The sequence below is a fragment of the Buteo buteo genome, chromosome 19 (genome assembly GCF_964188355.1).
Source record: "Buteo buteo chromosome 19, bButBut1.hap1.1, whole genome shotgun sequence".
NCBI lineage: Eukaryota > Metazoa > Chordata > Aves > Accipitriformes > Accipitridae > Buteo > Buteo buteo.
In genome coordinates, this window is record NC_134189.1 from 18,248,531 (window position 1) to 18,274,008 (window position 25,478).

Genomic DNA, 25,478 nt, shown 5'->3' on the forward strand with positions numbered 1-25,478 from the left:
TGGACAGGGCTAAAGGTTCCTTGCTGCTGAGTCTAGAGAGTTGCTTATGTCAGATCATAATGTTGCTGGATGCTTTTCTCAAGAAATGTACTTTTCATTTAAAAGTAGGGCTGGATTGTTTGCTTCTGAGATGTCAGGAGGGTGAATAAAAGGACTAATTGTTACTTACGCCCTCATTTGATAAAGATTTCCTTTTCTCTCTGTTATGCGGTCTGGAGAAAGTACCGCTTTTAACTGTTGCGTTTTATTTGCCCGAGTCTGTCTTTTTGTGGAGAACATCCGAGATGATGAAAGAAAGATAAAGTTGAATCTCTATGGATAAAATGATGATAATACTGGAAACTTAAAAGCTTCTGCATAGTTTTAGATGAATCATAATGTACGGACAGCAAAAATCCGACTTTTTTAAAAAATGCATGTGAAATAAGCCTTAACAGTATTAAGGCTGTAGCCCTAACAAGCTAATAGACTTACAGCCCTCTGTATTATTCTCGTCCTGTCTCTTCCTTCCTCAGCTTTTCTCCCTTCACCTTCTCCCCACAAGCAGTTGGGCATGCTTTCTACATTTTTATGGGGACCCCTGTTATTCTCACAGGTAGAGATTAAAACAATAAACCTATTAAGCTTAAGAAAATTCTGAGGCCTTTTAAGTGGTGATCCAGGTGGAAAGCAAGCCAGTTCTCCAGCCACTGTGTCACCATGCCTTCCCTACTGAAGATACTTCACCATCTTGTTAGTGAAGCAGTTCTTCACATTGCATGCCATAAGATGGGTTTCTTCAGGAGTGGGAAATAGCAGCCTATCTGCTGTTCAGCATTAATGATTGCACAAGAATAAGCTGCTGTATTCAGGGATGGGTGAGAAGAAATTCTGTATGAAACACCATGAGTGGATTCATAATGAAACCTTTGCTATTCGGCGCCCGTGTTCTTGGAAAGTTTAGAGGGGAAAGTCTCCTTGACCAATGTCAACAATTTGGTCATTTTCTTTGCTTCCCCTCCTCCTCTCTTCAGGTAATATAGTTATAGTTATTGTCAATTTATTTTCTGTAGATTCCTCCAATCCGCTGTGGTTGGGAGGGAGTTGCGGAGTGAGTGCATGGCAAGGTAAATTTGAGATGGCAGTTGGTGGTGTGGGAGGGAGGGTTGGGAGAAGGAGGCGGCGGAGGGTACAAGAGTGCAGCTACAGTTTTAAACAACCTTGCAATTGTCCCCCTTTTTATTGAAATGGCAGCTTTCAAGCCAGGTCCCTGAACTGTTTTAATTTGATTTACACTGTTAAAGCTAAGTTCCCTTATGCTGTTAATAAGGACTGAACAAATACCTTGTGCTCTCCTTTTTTTTTTCTTTTTTCTTTTTCTTTTGTTTTTTTTCCTCTTTCTTTTCTTTCCACCACTAAAATTCTAGTTGTGTCTCTTTCTGGTCTCTTTCTGTTGGCGTTAAACAAACTGCTGCATTGTGTCCCCTTAAGTTCAGACATCTGACTTAACGAAAAGCTTGAGATGGAGAGAGGATGGTTTGCGGAGGAGAACGCTCTTGGTAGATCTAGTACGGCTCCTTCTTATGATTTTCAGCCGGTTCAATGTTACCGTCAGGTTACAGTTGCATTTGCATTAAAGCGAGGTATGAATGACCACGTTCAAAGGTTGGACTTGAACTCTCTCTGTGGCCTGTCATTGTCATAATCTAAAATAAAACGACGTTCACGATATGCAGGTGCCAAATGGCTACAGAAAATCAGCCTGCCAGTTTCTTTGACTGTCTAGCTCCAGTGTATGAGGGAAAGTGAGGTCAGGCACATGTCAGTACAGGACTTTGGAAATCCCTTGAAGCATTATGTGCTGCTTGTGCCTTCCAGGAAGCCGTAGGTACAGATTTGAAAGTCTCCAGAATGAAGTTGGCTCTTACATTTTGGAGGCTATATAACATCTGTATTTTCAAAGTTTCTGATGTTGCATTTAACGCTGAAAGCAGGAGGAAAGGATGAATGCGTGTGTAGGAAGAGTGCATGATTTTCATAAAGAAATAAAAAATTGTGTGTGGAAGAATTGCATGCAAGTCAGCTAGTACAAAAAAACTTGTGTGTCCTTTTAAAATTTTGGAGCAATTAAATGTTTTTAATAGTTTGGCTCTTGCATCTAATCTGTTTGGAAATATACCACTTCCAGGGGCATTTGGGGAGAATATCAGAGCTTTTTTTTTCTCTCTCCTTATTTTTATCTGTATGAAACATCAAAGTGAGTGCCTGAAATAAATTGATCTGCATTTTTAGACCCATTTATGAGGTGGAGTTCAATAAAGCAATACATGTGCATTGTTAATTGTGAACTATTGTGCAGATGACTTGTTTTTTCTTTGAGATGAAAATAACCCTGTTGAATAGGAGGGGACATGTAGCACCAAGTGTGGGTCTTGGTTTGTGTTTTTTAATTTTTAAAAACACTTCAGGAGAGTAATAGGTAAAAGTTGCATCTCACCAGGCACCAAGTGCCTTGTGTCAGTTCGGTTTTCAGGAAATGAGTTTGATGCTCTTACTGGTGGTCTTAGGAAAGAGGGCAGGACCCGAGTAAGTCCAGAGAGCAGTGTTTGCCCTCACCTCCAGAGGGCTCACCTCCTTACTGGCTCTTCAGCAGCTCTCGGTACTGGGACCATCATGGGAAGTTTGTTCTTCCTCTGTCTTTGCAGTATCGTTGTGTGAATAAACAGAGGCTATGCTTGTCATTCAGCCTCCTTGCACAAGCCCTGCATTCACATGTGATCGTAAGGCTCTGTCCAGCTCCTACTGAAACTAATTGTAGGATTCTCATTGACTTGGGTGTTGGATCGGGCCCATTAAATGGCAAGAAAATAAAGTGAAAGCATTGTTAATGATTCCTATTGATGCTTTTCCTGGCACAAAGTACTGCAGATAATTGTTTTTAGATGAAATGCAGTTGCATCTGAGTATTACATTTATTAGCTTTTTAAAGGAGGAATAACCAAACTGGACATATGGGGTGTTTGAAGTGTGATTGTGTGAGACTAAGATAATTTCAGGAGAATAGCTTAAGTCGCAGGATATGTGTGATGCCCTTTGTATACAAGATGTGGGATTGTGGAATTTATTTTGCATGCACTGGTTTTCACTGAGAAAGAATCCGGAATGCAAATACATAGTCAGAATATATAAGGAGTGCAGCCTCGCTGCTGTAGACTTCAAGACCCATTAATCAGGCCTGATAGTGATGTGATCTCTGAAAATACTTTGGTTAAGTAGGTTTAATCCTTATTAACAGTAAGTTGCTTGAAACCATTTTGAGTAAAGTCTGAGAAGGAATATGGTAGATTGAACACACAGATAAAGGCCAGCCCTGTTAGGCTCTGAGTGGCTTTGACTCCTTTGAAGTTCTATAGGTTTTAGACTTGCTACAAGATCAGGACACTAACAAAAGAATTTTCACCTTATCTTCATATTTTTCTGCTGTAATTGACAATGTCATTTCCACATTAAAATGGGGTCCTACTCATGTTTTTGGTATAATTTAGGCGTTGCCCCAGCCCTCCGCAGGACTTGGTTAGAACATGTGGTATAAGCAGGTACTGAACAGTCCGTTTTTCTTAAGCCTTATTCTGCAGTGTTCAGGTTAAATGATGTATGTAATTTGTCCACATTTTGGAATGTTTCCTGTTGACTTCAGTGTGATTTAGCTGTGGATGACTGTGATCCAGAGCCTTTTAAGAACAAGGAGATAGGAGAGGTCACTGCCTGTTTCACTGCTTTCTTCTCATTCATCAAGAGGGTGGAGGGAAGGAATGAAGTGTCAGAGCTTTTGTTGCTACTGTTTTTTGGGAAATGTGTTCAAGGAACTATTTTGGAAGATGATGGTGAAGTTGTTCCTACTATTTGTGCTGCATTGCCAAAACATTGTACTCTTGTATGAGGTAATAGCTGCGGTTTGTGGCGACATTATGAAAACATTGGTTTGTTATGATGATTGCAGAAAAAATCCCAGATACATGGTAACGTATTTGTAATATTTTATTGAAGTGAAACGTGGAAAATACAGCATAGCTTGGAGTCTCCTTGGACTGATTCATGCTTCAGGAATGAAGAAGCAATTGTGCAAAACTTAAATGTCTGTACATGACATCAATTAAATAATAGATTTTTGGCCCATCTTAGTATAGTTTAGTCTTTTTTGGTTGTTTTTTTTTTTTTTAGTATTACTATTATGTGTTGAATTTGGTTGGTAGTAGGATGTATTTTACATTGCTAATAATCCAAATTAGAATGTATATTTTCTTCTTGTCCTGTGAAATACAGGCAGTATTAACTAAAAGATAACATTGCTGCTGGATGCTGATGTAGAATAAGGAGTGGGACATAGGTAATACCTTACAGGTTATATGTTATAGCTGTTGAAGGCTATCTAAGTACCTAGATGGGCAAGACGACCACAGACTTTCCTCTCAACATCTAATCTTGAGGTAAGGCACTCAGCATTATAAACAGAGATTCATAGTGTCCCTTTACGCACTTCAGCTGGACTGGCTAAGCTCCTGGGTTTCCCAGCTATGCTGAGAGGTTTGAAATTAATTTTTTAACTTCTGATTGCCTCTTTGTTTATGCAACATATTTTTGTTTAATTCCTTTTTAGTTAATGGGCATTACTAAGTCTGAAAACTTGGATCATGGCTTTTATATTTTATTTTTTTTTAGTTTATTAAGGGAATAGAATGAAAGCAACACAATATGCCAGTGACGCTTCAAAGGTCTAGTTGTATGAAAATGCTTGTTATCCTATTTTGACAATTTTGTATGCTTGCTAGGTATATGGGTCTTTCAGTTCAAAAGCTCTGCTTCATCTGTGTTTGGTGTCTTCCATCGTGTTCAGATAATCAAGCCAGAACCTCTAAATGTTTAGTAGAAGTCAGTTGCAAGAGAGCACTGGTGATAAATGCTATCAGATTGTATGAGAAACAAGTCCCAAAAGAGGTGTATTAGAACAGTACGTCACTATACCAGTAAACCAGCACTGTTGTTTGCTTCATCCTCTTTTTTTCTGTGACTGTTTTCATCTTTTTATCACACATTGCAAAAGACTGCTCTAACGTATTTATCTTTTAGAGAGCTGAAACTTCTGCAGTATTTGTGTAATGCCTGTTGTTATGACATGTCTCCTATAAAGCAGAGCAGGATCTACAGCAGCGATGTAATGAATGACCACAGTCAATTACTGTGATGAACAATTGATTTCTGGCTTTTGAAAGTATACCCTTAATAATTATTCATTTGGCTGAACTATCCTATTCTTCTTTGTACGAGTTGTGTACAGAAAGAGGCATGATACATGTTATTAGTCATATAGCTGTGTCAATAATGATATAAGCTACATAGATGTGACAAATGGACTAGAATAAATAATGGCAAAGAACTGAACTAAAATATTTTGCTTTAGGTAAATACTGGCTCTTCTTGATGTGTTAAAAAAGCTACACTATAAGAAAAACATAATCTCAGAACAATTGTATCAAAATCTCTAAAGATGTTGTAGTCAAGTCAGTGGGGTACTTTTTCTGGGTGTCTCTTTTCCTGCTTTATATGATGATTTGTCCAGATATGCAGCATTACATTTATTCTGTGCAAGAAAGAAATATTTAGGGTCGTACTCTGTTTGTACAGGAGTGTCCTTTTGTAATGTGGTAGATAGTACCTGACTAACAAAGCAGAACAGTTAGACTCACAAGGTATGGGTTTATGGAAAATGACCACAGATTAATTAAAAAAGAGATAATAACAATTTATTATCCTGATATTGTAAAGCTCAAAGTGGAGTGCCCAGAGTTTCCGTTGGAATTGGCGGCAGCTGGAAACGCTGAGAACTTTGCAGGGTTAGGCATCCTCCTCACACGCTTCAGAAGGTGCTAAAGTCAAAAGGAGCTTTTAACTCTTTGAGGTCATATGGCCTCACTATGAAACGCTTGTCTGCAGAACATCCACGTACTTGTGGTGCGGTGAAAAAGGAAATGGGAGAAGGAATGGCAAGGGAGGGAAGGCAAGGGATGGGACTACTTACATAGGTAAACTTGTATGAGAGAGAGAGCTAGCTGCCTTCTGTCCTACTGTATCTGTAAACAGATAGTGGCATGATACTGGGCACTAAGTTCTTCTTCTTGGATTTTTTTTTTTTTAATTCTCTTCTCTTTTTTTTTTTACAGTAGTGGTGGTGGATCATTTGGAGTTGCTTCATTCTCTTCTGTAACCAGGGTGAACAGGAGGGTTTGGTTGGCAATTTATAGGTTGGGAAGGGTGCAGCTGGAAATCTACAGGAGTGGCAAAAAGGAAGAAAAAAAGGGAAACGAAGGTTCTTTAGTCTTTTCTAAGGTGCATGGCTATACAGGTTTGGGGATTCACTCTCCAGTGGAAAAAAGTGAGAGATGGACCAAGGGAAGTTATCCTGTTTATTTGACTAGGCCTTCCCTTGACTCAGTATGCTATAATCATCATTATGCTGGTTGTCTTTCAAAGTATAATTAGCCTGGAAGTGAATGTGGGTGGTGGGTGGTATGGCAAAGTATTTCTTCAGAAAAAAATAAAAAAGAAATGGTCTGCTGAAGAAAAAAGTCTTGTGTATCTTTCCGGTTTTTTGGTTTGGACACTGTATATATGTAACTCCAGAAGCCAAAGACGTCCTGAGTCAAAGTCCAGAGAGAGTTCACTTGAAACAGTCTAATTGGAACATGCCCCAATTTATTACAATGATGATAACACTTTATGCTCTATTGTGCCCTCTGTGCTAAGATCTCAAGGTGCTTTACAAATATTAAGGGATTAACTTGCACAATGCTGCTGACAAATAGGTATTATTACTGTCCCCTTTTACACGGTTGGGGAATTGAAATACCGAGGAGTACAACAGCTCAGTTGTGCAATGCCTATGCCTGGAGAGAAGAATTTACGTTAAGTCACCCCACTGCAGCCAGAGGTTTGAATGTAGCAAGAGGGAAACTTAGTACCTGCATCCTCCTCAGTGTTTGCAGCTCTCCATTTAGCTACATTCAGGTTTGTTTTGCTAGACAAACTTGCAACCTTAGAGGGACAGGAGGCAAAGTTGTAATTAATTCCTCCTTAATTGGCATAGCAGTAAGTAATTCTGCTTAATCCATTCCTTGCTGTGAGGATGAAGTAAGGCTAAACATTTGAATTGTGGAGAGGACAAGGGGAAGAGGGGGAGTAGGCAGTGAAGGATGGTCAGAGACAGACATTTCTTATGATGTCGTACACACATGTTAAGAAATACCTACATAAATAAGATATCTTTCTTATTTTTCCCTCCAATTGCCTCTTGACTTAGGTGAAACGCAAAGAAATAGATGATTCAGTTTGGAAGAATTCACTAAATTTTCCCTACCCCTTCTTGTCTTTCATTCAGTCCGTAAGAGTCTCTGGAGTGTGAAATGTGAAGACACCAAATTGGAATTAATTTTGCTTTTTCATTTAACAGATTGTGTTACATTAACACCACACTATTGCCAAGCAGCAAACCTTTCCTTTCCTCAGATGTTAGCTACTAATACAGACTAAAGACTGCTGAAAGAATGGTTGTACTGAAATGCTTTATTTAAGTTTATCCTCCCTTGTGGCTCGAGCAGGCCCTGATTCTGCTAAGATGTATTCACATAAGCAGTCTCACTGAGTTCGCTTTTATTGCTTCCTGGGAAGTAAGCTGGATTCTATTTCATATAACATCGCCCAAGTTAGAATTTCAAAGCTCGCTCAATCCTCAAAGAGACCTTTGCAAGACTCTCTTCTCCTGTATCTACACAGGCATTAAAGACACCGAGGACACAATTGAATTAATCAGGACTACTCATGTACAGAAAATCAACCAATATTGTGTTTAAGAGATGACAACTTTGATATCATATTGTTCATTACCAGCCAAGGAATTGTTACTGCTTATGTAACCGGATTATTAAATTGTTTACTGATGATGAGTCTTGCTTCCAATATTAAGCATGCATTGAAAGTCAGTGTAGTTCTGCGGAAAAGAACTAGCTATAAATGACATCACAGGATTTATTTTCTCTCCCTAAATTGTGTTTTGTTTGCACTTCTGAGTGCTTTTTGTAATTTTCAGTCCTACAAGTTTAGCCTGGGATCTGACAGTCAGGCTGAGTTCTCTCATGCGCTTGGATGGTGACCAACATTCAAATTCCGCAGGTTAAATTCTTCTCCTGAAGATACCTGCCTTTCTGCAAAATGTTTATTTTGTGTCTCTCACGGTCCTGATAGATCCTGGAAGTAAGTTATGCAGATCCCAGGGGGTTAAATCTGATTCCGCAATTAGTACATTATTCTATGGTATGTGACTAGAATGAAATGCTGTTCAGTGGCCTGTGGACTAATTGGTTCTGCAGGACTTAGGAAGGTACTAGTAGTAGTAAAAACGCCTCAAATTAGAAAATGGAACAAACAAGCAAAAAGATGTACATGACTCTCTGCGCATCCAGTGCTCAGGACTGTTTAGCGAGGATGTGTCATTTGACACTATGTGGGACAGAATTGCGCCTTAATAGTTTGGATCCCTTTGTTTTCTTGCTGAAGATGGCAGCATTTAAAGCTCAAGCTCCTTCAGGAGCAGTTGCTCATTCATTGGCGCCAGCTCAGTGAAGAAAATACAAGTCTATTCCTTTCGTTTTTAGCAGAATTGCATCTCATATCTCTGTAGGAGACTATTCCATTTCAGGCTTCCTGCCCTTTGAACTAGACTTTTTATATACATTATTTAAAAGATCCTGTGCTACAATTGTAAGCCTAAATTATATGAATTTGAGAGAACCTGAGCAAAACTGTCTTTGAGGGATGGTTCTTCTTTCAGCTGTGGTACTGTTGCCTTTTTCCATCTTTATGACTGTAATCCCATTGCATTTGGAATCATCAGGACTCAGTGTGGGAGTTGCTGCCTATGGACCTGGGTCATAACCTGAATGAGCAGTCAGTCCTCTTTAACGTGAACAAAACTCTTCTACTCTGTGTGTGTGCGTGTATGTTAAAGATGACGTGGTTGGACGTGTGTAGAATTATCCTGCATTTCATCTGTTACAAAAATAGAGAAATACATTACAGTGCTGCTGGGACTGCCATTCTCAAATGCAAAAGGCTTCAGCTGCTGCTGCGTTACACCTACAACCCATGGTGGTGGGCACTTCACCTGTTTTTTTTTTGTACCCGTAGACCATTTTTAAAGAAAAATGCAGTCATGTGCTTTGTAATCATAGCCTTTTCCAAGGATACTATATCTCTAAAAATTTTCATTATCTGCCTATGTCTTCCCTGTAATGTTAATTATTTGTTTCCTTAAACTATGGTGTGCATGACAATACACAATTAAATAGTCGCCAGGCTTGCAGTTTATTGCTGCCATGGTTGGGTTTCCTGGTTGGTGAAATAGATTTTTAAAATATGATTTGTCAGGTGTGTTTGATCCCACTGAAGATGCAAGGCACGTTGACATCTAGGGCTGCTCCAGTAAAGATAACTGGCAACTATCCATTAAGTTCAATGGAGTTAAAGTAGGAACTGTGAGAATGTCACATGTTTTACCTTGGTCATAGTATTCCCCAAATTTCTGAAAATGATGCGTAGTTTATCGTGCCCAGCAGTTCTGGGAGACATTGGTCAAAATTTTTATATCAAGGCTCAACTGCATTTTGACAGTCTCTTGTACAAAAAGGTCCCCCTCCGCTTCTGTGTGACGTGGACCTGAAGGTAGCTAATGCTAACCTGCTTTACTTGCAGCTATCTCTTCTGAGTTCTTTTTCACAAACGAAGCGTGGAAAGATCTTTTTAGATTTTTGCTGTTAGATTGTAAGCATTCACTTCTAGTAGAAGAAAATCAGAAAACTAAAAGGGAAAATGAAGTTTCTGTACATCAGCTCAGGTTTGGCAGTACAAAACAACGTGTGCTTTATTGAGTGCAGTTCAATGGGTCTAAATTAGTTGTAACTGCTACTATATGTGGGAAGGTATAGAATGTAAAATATAACACTAATAATGAATGCTTTCCTGTTGGTGGATAACTAATTTTTAAACTGCCTGGAAAATGAAGTTGCTGGACAGGATTCACTTAGCGAGGCTGCTGCCTGCCATGTAACTTCGCTGGGTTTAATAATGGCTGGTTACACAGGTGGTAAGAACAACAATGGTAGATTTTCTGAGAAATGCATTATTTTCACAGTGCTGCTGATGGAAGAAACGCTTAGTAGCAGCTGATAATTAATGATCAATTTGGAGATTATCACAAACAATTTACAAAGGTTGACTTTCCCTTTAGAAGTCCCTTTGGATAAACTGGATGGTAAATTACCTGCCTAAGGCTTTTACTTTACTTGTGCTAATAAGATGAAAATGAATGTGTTTGAAGAGCTCTGAACTGAACTTTCCAGACTGTCTGATAATCCGTACAACTCTTCTTTAAACATCTTAAGTGAGTGAGCAAATAGAGACTATAATAAAATTGAAAACCATCATATGGGTGCATGTTACCACCCGGTTTAAGTAATGGGGCATGACAAATAAGAGGCACTGCTGTAGAGTTCATATTTTCATTTTATGGCATACATTAAATATTTGATCACCAGCCAGCAGATAGAAACAATTGGGCTAAGAGTATCATTTGCAAATAGAAGGGTAAGATTTAGACTGTCATAGTGTGTGCACGGGATGGAGAACTTTTATATTTTAATCCGTGCTTCAATATCGCCTCTTTACGTTGTGGTGTGCAGACCACTTAAAATCCTCTTCTGTATTTCCTCAGTCTGTAAAAAGGAGTTAGTAATCCGTATTTGCTTCAGAGGGGATAATAATCCTTATTTACTTAACGAAGGGATATGTGAAGAGTAATTAGTATTTGTAAGTGCTTTTAAGGATGGAAAGAGTAGTGCAAGCATAGAAAGCTCTCTAGTAAACTGTATAAAGGAAAGAAGTAGGATGAGGTTTGTAGAGGTACGTAGGTGTTTAGAGACATAGATGAGCTCCTAGTCTGATTTTCGGAAGTGTATAGGTATCTTAGTATTGGAAGCATATTTGAAGATCTCTTACAGCTAGACAAGCTCCGTGGTTTTGGCACTTTAATATCTTTGTATATCTGGCTCATGACATGGTGGATGGGAGGGAAGAAGGGGCATAGGGGTGTAAAGGCCTGGTAACAGCTGCACTTTCTGATCTTCCCCCTCTAAAGCAAGGATGGAGATGGGGGTTAGAAGAGAGTAGGAGAGAAAGGAAAAACCTTTGTACATGTGATGAGCTTTTTTACAAAAGGGGTTTTGCAGACTCTTAAAAATGCCAGTCGGGAATCCCAGCGTACAGCTGTATGCTTGGTCCATGTTGCGAGTAGATTGGTGGAACCAGAAGTATGCTCTTGGTTAAAAATGTTCCCCTAGCATTAGTTTTATATTTTTAAGACTTTATTTTATGATTGACATTTTTAAAACTTAAAATCTGGTACACCTGTGTGAGCTACTTAAAAGAGAGAAAAAGTAAACAGAAGGATCTTTGCTTTGTAAATGAAGAGAGGGGTGGCTAGATACAAGTTACAGTAATACAGAAAGTACTCTTTCTAGGGAGTTGTGTCTTTTTACTATGCCTTTATAATTAGTTATCCAGGGCAGAGGTTGGAAAGGGGGCTGGTTTTAGCTTTCCATCATTATCTTGATAGTGTGTTTGATGAATGCAGTATGCCTCATTTTCATTGTACTGGGGAATTATCATCAGAGCTACTGCATAATAGAGGAAACTGGAAATCAGAGCTTGCAGCTTGCTGTCTGAATTTGGCCCTGATGTGCTGTGAGAGGGCGGGTTAGAGCTCTGACTTTCACTTGGGTGCCAGTATTGGGCAGTTCTGTGGGTAAACAAGAACCAAACTGGCGTCTGTAACGGTTCATCTGTGAAACGGGTGTTGCCATTAGTATTTCATGATGAAGGTGTGTGAGATGCCTTTAGTTTTTCTGAATGAAAAGTGCTCAGTAATTGTAAATTACCATGGCATTACCTGGCAAGGGGTGAGTTTCCTTCTTGTGCGAAGGACAGAGAAGGGGATCTAGTGACACTGAACAGTGTAGTGAAAAGGATTCAGTGACATTCTCCTGCTAAGTGCTCTTTTTCTGGTGTAGGGGTTTTGGGTTGGATTTTGGGTTTGGGTTTGTTTTTTTTTTGTATTGTCAATGCCCAGAAAAGAAAGATGAATAGATTTTTACATTAAAAAAATAGGTAAATAGGTTAAAAAAAAAAAATTCTTAGAATCTGTTGGCAAGACTGTATGAAGAAACTTAGTTTTGCGGTTTCAAAATACAGTAGCTGAAAAGAGTACTTAATTTTTGCCCTTGCTTATGTGTCAGTATGCACGAAACCATCAGGTAAATTAATGATACAAGCAAGTAATACAAACAGTGATCACCAATAAAATGTTTTCTTTAAAAAAGAAAACCAGAGCTTGCAGAGCTTTTTATAAAGGCAGTTAAACATTCTTATCTCTTATGTAGAAATAGAAAAAACTGGGAGCCAGAAAGATTCAATAAATTATGTGGGATCACACAGGAAGTTGCCGTCTTCTGAATTCTTAATGTTGCGTCCTGGTTTCATAGGCCATGCTGAGGTGGAGAGGGTATTCAGCAGTAAACTACCTGGTCATAGTTTCAATGTTTGTGCTTCTTTGGCACTGATCAATGCCAAAGGATGTTGCTGTACTGCAGAATTAGATTTCTGTGATGTATTTCAATAAGCCAAGCAACTCGGTATCCTAGGTGTCATTCGAACAACTGTAGAGCTTGCCAGCTGATTACTTACCCAAATAAAAAGCTATTTATTACCTTTTTGAAATTAAAAATGGGATGGTGGACCTTTCTTGTTGCATTTTGTATGTAGTTCAGGATGGTAACCTTGAAAACATAGCTTATCATCAGCCTGTTGATATGGAGGTATTTGTTAATGTCCGGTACAAATGAATCCATGATTTCTCTGAAAGTCATAGCTTAATGTGACTATAATTATTCCTAATCAATTACTTTCATTGCCGTAGGTAGCCCATGGAGTGACTGGGCATCCTCTCCAATAGAAGAGTGTTCTTTCCGGTATCATCTTCAGATACATCAGAAGGCTTTCTTGGGAGATCTACTTTCTGTTGCCTGCGCACTATCTTTTTATAGGGATTCATGCTTTAGTTGTTCCCAGTGCCAAATCCATGTAGTTAGAAAAACAAAAAAGCGGTGTATGTGTGGGAAGTGTAGAATGAAAAAAGAAATGGGAAGTAAGGAAGTTTGGTGGTTCATTTTTGTTTAACAGAGAAGTTAATTGTCGAAGATGCTCAGCACCTCTACCTCTTGCACCTGAAAGGAATCTGAAGGTCCTCACTCTCTTCAGGGCCAGTCATGTCCTTTGAATGCCTCGTTCTCCATGCAGTGGTCATTTTCCTCGTAATACTCGTGACATACGTTTTAGATCTGAACATCTGGATTCAGATTCACTTATAATATAATTAGGTGTATCCCCAGCGGGGAGAAGGTTTTTGATTGAAGAAGTCTTTTCAAGAAAGCTATTATACCACTTGTTATGGCAATAGCAGCCAGGTTTACTTTACTGTAATGTATATTTATTTTTTTCAGAAGACTATAGCTCTCATCTGAAGTTGGACCTCCATGGCAATATGTGCCTTAGACTGCTAAATTGTTTTAATACATCTCAGTAAAAACAGTTCTAGGCAAGAACATTTTAATGGTGATTTTTTTTAAGTGTGTTTGAAGGCAGTGTGTGGACAGTGTGATGTAGGGGAAGAGCCAAATGTTTATTTTAAGATGTGTCTGAATGAATCTGCCTACATAAACTTGCCAGTGTTAAGAAAGAGGGGCTCTGCCCCTTTTAAATCACAAAGGCCTCTCAGTGGGGGATGGTTTTGGTAATGGAAAAAACAAAAAAGTTCCAGTATGTGGTGGAGGAGGTAAAATAAACAAACAGCAATGGATGATTACTTCTCTCCATCAAGGCTTCTTTATCCTTGCAAACTCAGTCAGTGGTCAGCATGTTAGACACCCCTCCCTGTTTTATCCATCCCTTAACTGTGTTCTTTGACAGCATTGGTTTATACAGCTGGTCTTTGTGGAGCTGGATGGGAATTGCTGTTGAACAACAGACACGAAGGTAGACAAAGTACCTATGGAAGGGTGAATGGCAGACATCCTATGAGCTTCCCTGGAGGGAAAGATACTGGTTTCAGGGTTTTTCTCCTCCTTTCCACCCCACCCTCCAATTGCCAAAGATTTTTAAAGTGGACATCTTTTTGCGACGGTGCGCCAGTGCCTGCCACTGCAGCGTTTCTAAAGTAAAATTGAGCCTCCTTATGGTCCTAAAGGTATGTTGTCTGTTTAGAATGCTCTCTCATTTTTGTATTTGTAGATTTGTTTTTACTTCGCATACCAATATGCATTTGTTTGCTCAAGGGTATATGTCTTATATGACTAATAGCTATATTTTTCTTAGCTAACAACTCCAGCAGTATCTAGGGTTAATGTTTGTTAAGCTGGGTAATTATCAGCTGTTCATGGTTTTTCTGTCTCTTGCAATTTGACAGGCATTTCTTGAATCAGGTAAAGCAAAAAATCAGCTTTTAGACAGTGGTGAGCTGAAGGCAATCCACTTACCTACCTGTGCCGTTACAGCGGTGAGGAAGCATGTTAGTATGTGCAAGCAACAGTTTTGAGAAGTGTTCAGTGGCGCTTTAAACTGAACACGCGTGTTCAGAAATCAGAAAATTACAGAAATGAAAGTAGCTTGTACAATACTACTGAGAGTTTGTTAATGTGGATTTTTAATTCTCACGGTTTTATGAACAGAACCTGGGAAAACAATACAACAACTGTGAACCTTTCACAAGACTACTGAAGAAGACTTCACAGTAAAATATGCACAGTGAGTGAGACAGGAGGCCTCACATCATACCATAAACTTTTTCTGGTTTATCCCTCATGCAGTCATCTGTTGGTACAGAGGTGGCATGACTCTGTGGATAATCTGAAGTAGGAGATAGGAGTGTGAAACTGCCTGAACACTTGAAAAACATTAATCTTCTCTTTTGGAATATCAGAATGTCTGAGTAAAATTATTTTTATTTAAACAATTTTTGTTTTACTCTATTTGTATTTCAGAGTAATTTTCAGAGGCAGCTATTTTCACTAGTTTCTGAAAGGCAACATCTGGGCTTTGGAACAATCTCTTTTCAGCTTTGAGAATTCTACCTCAAATTGCTTAGGCATTATAAATGTTCAAAATTTTTTGTGGTTTTGGTTTTTTAACACAATAGAGAGGCAATAATGATTTCTTCCCTGTCATTTTATCTTGAAGTTCAGTTTGATTTTTCTTTCTTGGGCTCTCCAGGATTATTTGTTCCTGGGCCAAGAATGCACCTGTCATGTATAAACCTTCCAAAAAGGGGGGAGCACACACATGCATTTGAACAACAAAAAAAATAAAAAAAAGATTCTAGGCAGCTGGAATTAACCTTTTGGAAAGAAAATGTTTACATCCACTAGAGACCTTGCTCTGCCTAAGTATATATTTTCATACACGTGCACACACACAGACACAAAAATGTTTCACTGTGCCTGTAATTCTTAAAGGTACACATGGGTTCTCTGAGGCCCCAATTCTGCTCCCAGTAAAGTTATTTTGAGGCCCAATATTTCAGTGATGCAAGTTCAGGGTATGAATGGATATGTATACATACATTACTAGCATGATCAGTTTTACCAGGAAACATACAGTGTATGTATGGATGTATGTGTTTATGTATTCCCGTGTTTATTTGCATTTTTTTTAATAAAGTGATAGACATGGTGGAAATGTGTATGTGAGTGATGGTTGGAGCAAGAGTTTATATAATAACGGTAGAATGATACTGAAAGTTCAGATGCAGAAACATCAGTGGGTATATTGAAAATCATTTCACAAGTACAATTATATGTACATTTACTAGAAGCAAATGTATATGCAATATAAACTTATTATTCTGAACTTACCAGTAGGGAAATTCAGAGTGAAGTGGGGAAGAAAGAGACTTTATTTGTTGTTTGTTTGTTGGGTTTTTTTTATTTCCTTGTTTCTGGTTTGTTTGTGATTATACACAAATGCTGGTGAGGGAATGTTGTTAAAAAAAAAAAAGAATCCATTTGTTGAGTTTGAAATGTAAGTAAGGAAAGAGAGGGGAAAGGAGAAGGGGGCTTGAAGCTTGATAGCTGTTTCTTTGGCACTCCCATTACTGAGCAATGGTGTGATGTAAGAGTGGGAAAAGCTGTGTCATACTTTACCAAGATCTCAATCCAAAGAATGGCTTCTCGTGCTGAAATTTGGGCGTCTTTTGGGAGAGAATTCTTATTATTAATGTTGATTCTACTGAAAGTAATTCATCATTTAATAATGCTTGAAGAAAATTTTATGTCAGCTCGATTAGACAAAGACTACGAATGACCAAGAATAAGCTCCCTAAATTGCAAAAGTTTTATTAGCTAACTTTGCAGAATCAGCCCGTGCTTCCTCAGATTTCTTTGTAATAAGTAAGTCATTCATAATTGTCATAATTTTAAAGCTTTTTCAACTCCTTGCCTTCATTTCACTCAATGTCAATGGAAATTAGTTATGCACGTCTGTGTGTGATGTATGGATTCCTTGTAGCATGCAGCACAGCTCTCCCACTCAGCGTCTGGAGACTGACTGACTTCTTTTCTGTCATTTTCAAGTATTAGTTTGTACAGTGAAATTTCAAGGCCTGAAATCTCTAATTATTTGACTAGATTCCTCTTTGTAGTTCAGCAGGCAGAAGAGTGATGATTACCTAATGTCATAGTGATTGCGATACTAGTTTCAGCATTGAGCAGTTCCTAAAACTTGACATGAAAATAAAACCAAAACTCTGCTATTTCTGCTGTGACATGAGGACAAATGTAAAATAATTATAAAAAGTAAAAAGCAAGATGTATGAGAAGCTGAAGAGTGGGGGAAGGTACATTTCTAAAACGGGGGGGGGAGGAAGCCAGAGTTAATTTGAGGATGCACTGGAAAATAAATGAGCTTGTGGATTTAATTCAAAATCATCCAAGCAGAGTCTTTTGCATGAAAGAAGCCAGTGATCAGGCTCAGTTTACTTGAAACATCAACAATGACTGCATCCTGCTGTTTCAGAGTTTGTGCTGATAGATGCTCATCGTCTTTGACACTGCACCATTACGGTTGTATGTTGCCTGTGCTGTAACCACATTGTCTCTACATGCCTCTTCGGGTTCTGAGAAATTCCCCAAAATCCAGGTTTTAGAGCTTGATCTTTTAGAAACATACTTTTCAGCAGAAGTAAAATCTGGTCCTGTAGTTTCTGGTTTATAAACTTATTATTAGACTTTTTGGGCCTTTTTAGTTGACATACACACTAGTGAAAAACAAAAGGTTTATGAAGTTGACAGGTACCAAACAAAAATAGGATACAGGTTCTCATGCTAAAGCTGATTTTGAATGTGTGTCTCTGGGTAAATCACTGCTTAACACCTACCTACTATTTGCTGTACAAAACAAGGACAATAATGCAAAATCCTGTATGAGATCTATAAAAGAATTAAGTCATATTCTTTGCAGTAATAGAATATAGTATCTTGATAGGAGTTCCTTCATCACCTTACAAATTCTGTTTTAGTTGGAGGTTGGTTTGTTTCAGGCTAGAGTATTTCACTAAACAACTTTGTCATGCACAAAGAATCTTTCCCATTTACCTGCTTCAAAAGGTCAATGAAAATCTTTGCATAATGCACGTTGGGAACATTCCATATGAAGTTTTTTCCACAATGTATTGTTACTAGACTTGATTTTACAGTGTTCTTTCATGCATAAATTCCTTGCAAATGCAAGAAAGTGGAGTTGATAAATTTTTAGTTGAGAGCATAGAGTTTATAGAAAGTTGGGGTTTTTTTTTCATTTTTCTAATGAAAAAATTTTGTAAGGTTTTTATCAACATTTTATTGAAAGACACTTCTAGGAACTTTCTTATTTGAGGGTTTCAAAACTTGTCAGAATGAAACCATTTACCACTCGAATTTTAAACAGTACCTTTTCTCAAAAAACATTTTCCATAGCATGTGGAATATCAGGTTGATCAGCCAAGCTGCTGATACTTTACTATACTGTACTTTAAAATGCAAACTTTAAAATAGATAGGGGATAGCATATTCCCTGCCTATTTTACATGCAGAATCTTCTAAACTGGTGGACTAAAAAAAATTGTTAACATTACCCCATACAGGGATGAAATCCGGAAAGGAGAAAGTGAGTTGGGTGAAATGGAAATGATTGGGTGGTCTTAACCATAGGTTTGCTTGTGGCAGCTATAATAATAGACAGTGGCACAGAAATATTGCACAGGTTATGTCACAGCCATCTTGGTTTCTATTACAAAAGTGAACAGAAGTTCACCAAAACCGTTTTCAAATAACGCAACTTATTTGTAGCATATATACGTTTTAAAAAAAGGCTGATTGATACAATCTTTGAAAGTAATAATTAAGAGATTATTCCATCTCAGTGTGAGTGACAGGTGAGTGTATGTTCCATGCATATTTTGTATTGATTAGCAGATTAGAGGTGTTTGCTTCTTTTTTCTCTCCCCCCCCCCCCCCCCGCTTTTTTTTTTATTGTAAAATTACTTCAGTAAAGAATTCCAAACCAGGCTGTAAATGACTCAAAGATATTGCCAAGTGAAGTCTGTTTTTAGTGGTATGTGTAGAAACAAGTTGGGCTTGCAGTTCCCAGTGGGACAGAGTGTGGGAGTCTGCCACCCTTACTCATGTTGAGTAATACCTTATTATACAAGTAATCCTGTCAAAATGAACAGAGTTGGGTTTTTTTAAAGGTACTAGTTATTCAGTGTACATAAATAATGAATGAATTTGGGGCCAAAGTGGAATGGAGACAGTCATTGGTATTAACTACCACCTTTTGCTTGGACTGTCTGTAGAGGGATCATAGCTTCAATAAACTTGGGAATATGAACCTTATTATTTATTATTAATTATTAGTACTAAACATGGTCAGAGATGAGGCAGATGTGTTGCTGCCATTTTGGATAAGCTTGTGTTTGTGCTTCTATACGTGTGTGTGTATATGCTTATGCATTAGATACGTCTAATATTGCTGCTGTCTGTAATCGTAAGTATTTCATGTGGAAAAGCAGAGTCTGCAGATTTCCAACATGTACTTTAATTAGAGGGAGATATCCCTGCAGATCAGGAGGAGAGTCGGATTGAATGCCGTTGAAGTTCAGGGACTAGTTTAGCGTGTAACATTTGGTTTGGACGTAGGCTGTGTGAGCGAGTAAATTCTTGATGCTGTTGGTAGCTGGAATGACCCCTCCGTGCTGCTGCTGGAGGATCAGGTCTGCTCATCTTGTCCTTGTGCATCTCTTCAGAATGCAGCTCTGTGCCTGTCTCCCATGTACGGGGCCGAGTGATTTAAACTCTACCCACGAGAAAGACTTAGTTTATAGCTGCCAGAGAAACTCAAGGGGTGAACATTTTCATGCCGATTCAGAAACTGGCTGTGCGACTCCAGTCAGGCACTGTCACGCCTAGTTATGGTGAGAAAACAACAATGCCTCTCTTGATAAAGGAAAAAAAGAAAGTCTTGCACAATCAAAATTTTGACATACAATTTAAATCATCTCTCTACATCCTGTGGACTTGGAGCTGTCAAAAAGGCAAAGCCTGTCTTTGAATGGAAAAGCTTTTTATTTCTTTAAAAAGTGTACCAACTATAATTATCCATAACTATGCAGGCCTGTTTTAATGCTGTTTTATAATTACAGGTCTTAATGCTAGATTATACAAAGTCATTTATAAATAGTCAGAACAGAGGGACTTTGGGAGTTTTTAACCTGTAGATTGCTGTGGGTTGTGGCAGCTGATGGGATTTTGCCTGTATACGTATGAGGTGAGCTGTGTAATGATTGATGAATCCCTTAATTAACTCCCAACAAGTTAAGATTTATGGCCTCATATCTTTTTCTCCTGACACATCTGTGTTTGTCACTTCTGAAGACATGGATAAGCCATTTCTCCAAAAGCTTTTGTGGGTATCTGAAATGTTTCTGAGGTATTTTGCTTAATGTAACAAGATTAGAGTTTTATGACATGAAATTTATGAAATTTTATGGCATGAGCAATCAGATTGGGATGGATGCTGGTTGTGTGCTAGAGGGCACTATCTCCTTGAATACTGGATACCATTTTAGATTTATTTTGGGTATACAATCATGTATGAAATGAACCAAAACCAATGAACAAATGGAAATGTAGTAGGGACACTTAAATGAGGTTCTGTTAAAAATATAATAATAATAATAAAAAAAATTGAACTCCGGGAGAAGAAAAAAACAAAAAACCAAAAAACCCAAACCAAAACGAAACAAAATAATGTTATTTGGTAGCCTGTTATTTGGATGGAACCAATAGTTGTAGATGGCACGAGGAAACAATTCATGTGGATGCAGTGTAGCTCTTACTCTCTCCAGTAGGAAAATCCAGCCTTGCTGAAGTCAGTCCAAAACAACTGAGATCAATAGACACAGGGTATCAGTTTAAGCCTACAAAGAGTCTGTTGTAAATTGAAGGGGAGTAAAGAAATACGTGGAGAAGCTATTGTAAGATGAATCGCATCAAATATTTGTGACATAAGAGTGAGTTAGAGGAGTGAGATTTTACTTCCCTGAAAAAAACATTCCTGCTACCAGTAAAAGTATTTATTTAATGAAAATTTAACAAAAGGCATGTTTTTTACTGCAATTTCTGCATATTAAAAAGCCTTTCCAAAAACAGAAGACTCTTTTTATGAGAAACAGTGTCGTATTTGAATTCATCACCAGAACTAAATCTTCAGTTCCATCCTAACCACTGATAAAAATCAAGTATGGGGTTATGTTTCATAACTCCAATGTGTCTCTACACTGGTCTGAGTACTGCCTGTGTCCCACTGTGTCTGAACTTTGCAGATTTAGGTTGTCTAAAAAATTACTATTTAACTATTCATATTCAGTAGGAATGATTAATGACAGTTCAAAATGCAGCTCCACTTGCAAGTCTTAAGTTGCAACAGATTTCATCTGCAGAGACACCTTTTTACATTCAGAATCTGGTCCACCGTATTGCTGCTTTTCTGAGAGTTATATCTTGGGGTTTTGTTGGTTTTTTTTTAATCCTATCCATAAGTTGTTTGAGGAAACTGATGTTTCCTTTCTCATTGTAAACCTTCTTTCAGAGGGGTGTAATTGAAAACCCTTCTGAGTTTAAACTAGTTTGAGGAAAAGATCTTGAAGTCATGTAAGTTGTAAACTGTCATGTTATCACTGAGGGTAGATCCAGGATGTTTGCAGTCCTTTGTGAGATGGGATAATTCCAGTCCTTCATTAGACCTAGATCTGTTTAAAAGAGCTCAGTTTCAGATAACGTTGTTACTCCGAATTTAGCAGTTTCCCTTTCTTTATTGTTTATAATGGCAACTCTACTTGCATCTCAGATACAGAATCTGTTAAGACCTAGTATTAGCTCAGTAGGAAAATGAAGATACACGAAAAGAAGAGAATTTAAGGATACACAGTGTGGGAGCATTTCAAATTCAGAAAAGGGACCCATAAAGCTGTAGAAATAATGAAAGACCATCTGTGAATGTATTTACCTTGTATCGTGTTGTTTTCTGCTTGTGAACCTATGGGAGATTTGATCCTTTACTGCTACAGGCTTTGATAGTTACTGTCCTTTTGGAAGACATTTCCAAAAGTAGATACAGATTTAGTTACTTATGTAAACCTTCCATTTTCTTGTGGAAATTTCCCAGATATTTATAAGGAGTAAGTAATTTCTGCGAAACTCTGATGTTTGTGTTTGATGTTAAAGGGGACAATGAGATTTTTGACAAGGCCAGATTATGCCTAACTCATGTTGCCATGGTCAGAGCTACCTGAAAACAATTTGCAGTCATTTGAGCTGTGTGACCCTTATCTAGGGTTGTGCATTCATTTCTTTGAGTGTCCTGGTCACTTGGAAGATTAATGCAGATTAAATCCTTAACTTCTGTACCTTAGCCATTTTAGCTATTTGTTAGCCTTCTAGAATTGTGATGGGCATGTGGCTTGTAATTTAAACTGGATCTTTTAAGAGCTGCATGAGGAAGGAAGACGTTTCTTCTTCCCTCTCTAGTATGGCTGTAGATTGGCCTACAGTCCAACCCATAGGTTTTCATTTTAGATTAAAAAATAATAATCTCTGTTATTGCTAGTGTATGGAGGTGGTCACCTCTATTAAACCACAACACCTTCCTTGTCTGTTTTTATAAATTCCCTGCAGAAAATGATATCATCCCTGTTGGGAACAGTGACAAGCAGAAGGAGATGATGATCTGCAGCATGCTAACTGAACACAGTACAGGAAACCATGTATTCACTTACAAAGTTAGCAGAAGAGCATTATTTCAACATGATAGTCAAACTTTCCTTGTGAAGCAATGTGACAGAATCTGGATTATTCTGAGTTAACAGCAGTAGGAGTTTTTAACACAATTTGGGTATATCGTATATAATACAAATAATCAATACAAAGGAAGGCATTCTCTCTCTATTTTATTGTTGAAGGGAATTGTAGTGGAGACTTCTCTAGATAGTTTACAATATTTTCAGTCATCTTATCCAATATAAATGTCCTAAAGTGTAGAACATTATTGCGGCATGATTGACAAATGATTTTGAGTCCCTCTCTTTTTGTTTGCCAAAATTGAGACAACCACTTAGTGCTGATGTTCAGAAAGAGAGATTGTGTAAAAACCCAAGCTTCTATTAAGGCTGTGTTGAAATGAGTAACCAAAATGTTACACTGAGAATCAATAGCAAATGTGTATCTTGGTGCAGTGCAATGCAGAATATGAATAATTCACATTAACTTCAGGAGGGAGTTGCATGGTTTCTGCAGAAGAAAAGCTTAGGATCTGTCACATCAAACATAGCTGTAAAATGCTGAATTCAGTGGGCTAGTAGAAAACTGCCAGTGAGAGTCTATCTGTTGATCTCTGTCTTTATACATATGCTTTGCTACAGACACGTAGGTGGGAAAGCCTAGAAGACAGAATTCAGGTAGGATGTATGAAGTGTTAGTCTGTTGGACTAAGTCAAACATTAATAGAAAATACAGATTGCTTCTCTATGTACAGGCAATAGGTGGTGTTCAGAACAGGCGATGTGCAGCTGAGTATAGGTTCTGGTAGGGATTTTTTTGTTTGAGTTTTGGTTTTGTTTTATTGTGGGTTTTTTTTGTTTTTTTTTTTGTTGTTTTTTTTTTTTTATATCTAACTTGGCTCAGGAGGCAAAGCTCAAAATGAGATCATTAGAAACAAAATAAGTCCTAACAAAGGGCTGTTTAAAGTCACTGTTTGTTTTCAGACCCAGTTGACTGCTGCTAAGAACCATTTCGTGCTCAATATGCCAAATCGTATGGACATGCTCTACCTCACAGCAGCCCCACACATGGTTCAAGAGGCTGCTGGGCTTTTGAAATGCAGTCCTTTAACTGTGAAGTGGAAAATCAAAATGGGGTAATTAGAATCATAAATACTAGATTTTTGAGGAGGAGCAGTATTACTTCAGCCTGTCTTTTCAACTTTTACGTACAATAGTCTTCAGTTTTCTTGTTCATTACTTCCTATTTTCTATGAAATGTTTCTGGTTTTTTTCTTTCTTTTCTTCTTTTGACTATGCCTATAGGATTTCTTATTTCTCGTTCCACTCCTTATTACAGATGCCACTGCTTAGCACAGTGGCCTGTTATACCATCCATGCACATACCCTGATTTTCATGAACAATGTTCCTGTAATTAATCCCAGAAGTCGATTGCATTTTAATACTTCACTGGACCCCTCTATTTTGAAGACCAAACTGGAAGTGTTCTGGGTTCAGATTGTCCTGTAAGATTTTTCAGTAGTGCCTGGTTTGGATGAAAGCTGGATTTTCCGATGACATAAGGATTCTTTTAGTCTTTCTAAAAGTTGAAGATACACACATGCTATCAGAACAGTGTTATCAGGCAGTCTCAAAAAATTCGGGATGTGGGCCTGAATTTTAAGTCAAGATTTGTGTGTGATTTTTACAGTGTGTGCTGTATGTATCTTCCTTGTGTATCCTTTTTTATATAGATACAGATGTAAATTACATGTGAGCTTTCCTGATCTGGCTGTAGGTAGGAAGTACAGGGTATCTTGACAGCAAATCTTCATCTACTTAAGTGCAACCCTGAATTTGTCTTGTCAAGAAGCTTAGATTATTAATGTCCAAATGTTTAATTGCTTAACTATCCCAGATTGGTGAACCTGAAAAGGTTCTTGCAACATGACTATAACACTGTGTTGTTCACATGGGTGAAGTTTTATAAACACAGACGTTTTGGCTTGCTAGCAAGTTATTTTATTTTATTTTACTTTTTTTTTTTTTTATCAGTTATGGTTAAATACACGCGGCTGATTATTCCTTAAAAGCTAAGTGGACAATAGCTTGTATCGGGAGACATTCTATCTTCTTACAGTCTCTTGCAAACACAAAACCAGATGGGTATTTTTTTTAAAGGAATTGCATTTCATTATACAGTCGTCTTAGGTGAATTTTCATGTTTAAGAAGCCAGAATACAAGAGAGTGCTATATTAGTGTATTATTCTCACAACAAACAAGCCACTGTTCTGTTGCTACCTGCTTGGCCATTGTTCCCAATTGTGTATGCTTTGCAGTGGTATTTGGATGGTTTCCTGCTCTCTGCCAGCACAAAAAAGGCATTTCTGTTACAATGGCCCCTAACCACACAATGACGGCATTAAGGATTTATTTGGAGGTTTCATTATTTTCTCCTCTTTTGTTCCTTCCAGGATGTCTTCCAAGCGACCAGCCTCTCCGTATGGGGAAGCAGATGGAGAGGTAGCCATGGTGACAAGCAGACAGAAAGTGGGAGAAGAGGAGAGTGACGGGCTCCCAGCCTTTCACCTTCCCTTGCATGTGAGTTTTCCCAACAAGCCTCACTCTGAGGAATTTCAGCCAGTTTCTCTGCTGACGCAAGAGAACTGTGGCCATAGGACTCCCACTTCTCAGCACAACACAATGGTAGGTTTGCTAATGGTCTATTGTGCTTACATCCATTCTTTGAATTCTGCCTCTACAGTAGTTTGGCATCCAGATCTGTACTTTATGGAGTATACAATGCACAGTTACACGTACAGAACATGCTACAATAATGTGAAAGCTTTGACCTAGCTGGACTGCCTTTACCCTCTGCTACAAATGCTAAATCACTTGCAGTGCAAACTCCACTTTTCTTCACCTTTGCCTGCTGGCATTTAGGGTGGTAAAATTTTTTAGCTATAGTGATGCGAATTTGAAGTGTACATGTTCAC

General features: G+C 38.2%; 1 protein-coding gene across 9 annotated transcripts in view; it reads left to right on the plus strand.

The window, feature by feature from the left end:
• The window catches only part of SOX5 (SRY-box transcription factor 5), a 291,945-nt gene that overhangs the window by 13,074 nt on the left and 253,393 nt on the right, over positions 1 to 25,478 (plus strand). For 7 of the 9 annotated variants that reach the window (XM_075051376.1, XM_075051377.1, XM_075051378.1 and 4 more), the window contains exon 2: positions 24,957 to 25,188. In XM_075051376.1, coding sequence (XP_074907477.1) covers positions 24,957 to 25,188 — 232 coding nt within the window. The remainder of the gene's footprint in view (positions 1 to 24,956; positions 25,189 to 25,478) is intronic. The other 2 variants (XM_075051384.1, XM_075051385.1) reach the window with 1 other exon arrangement.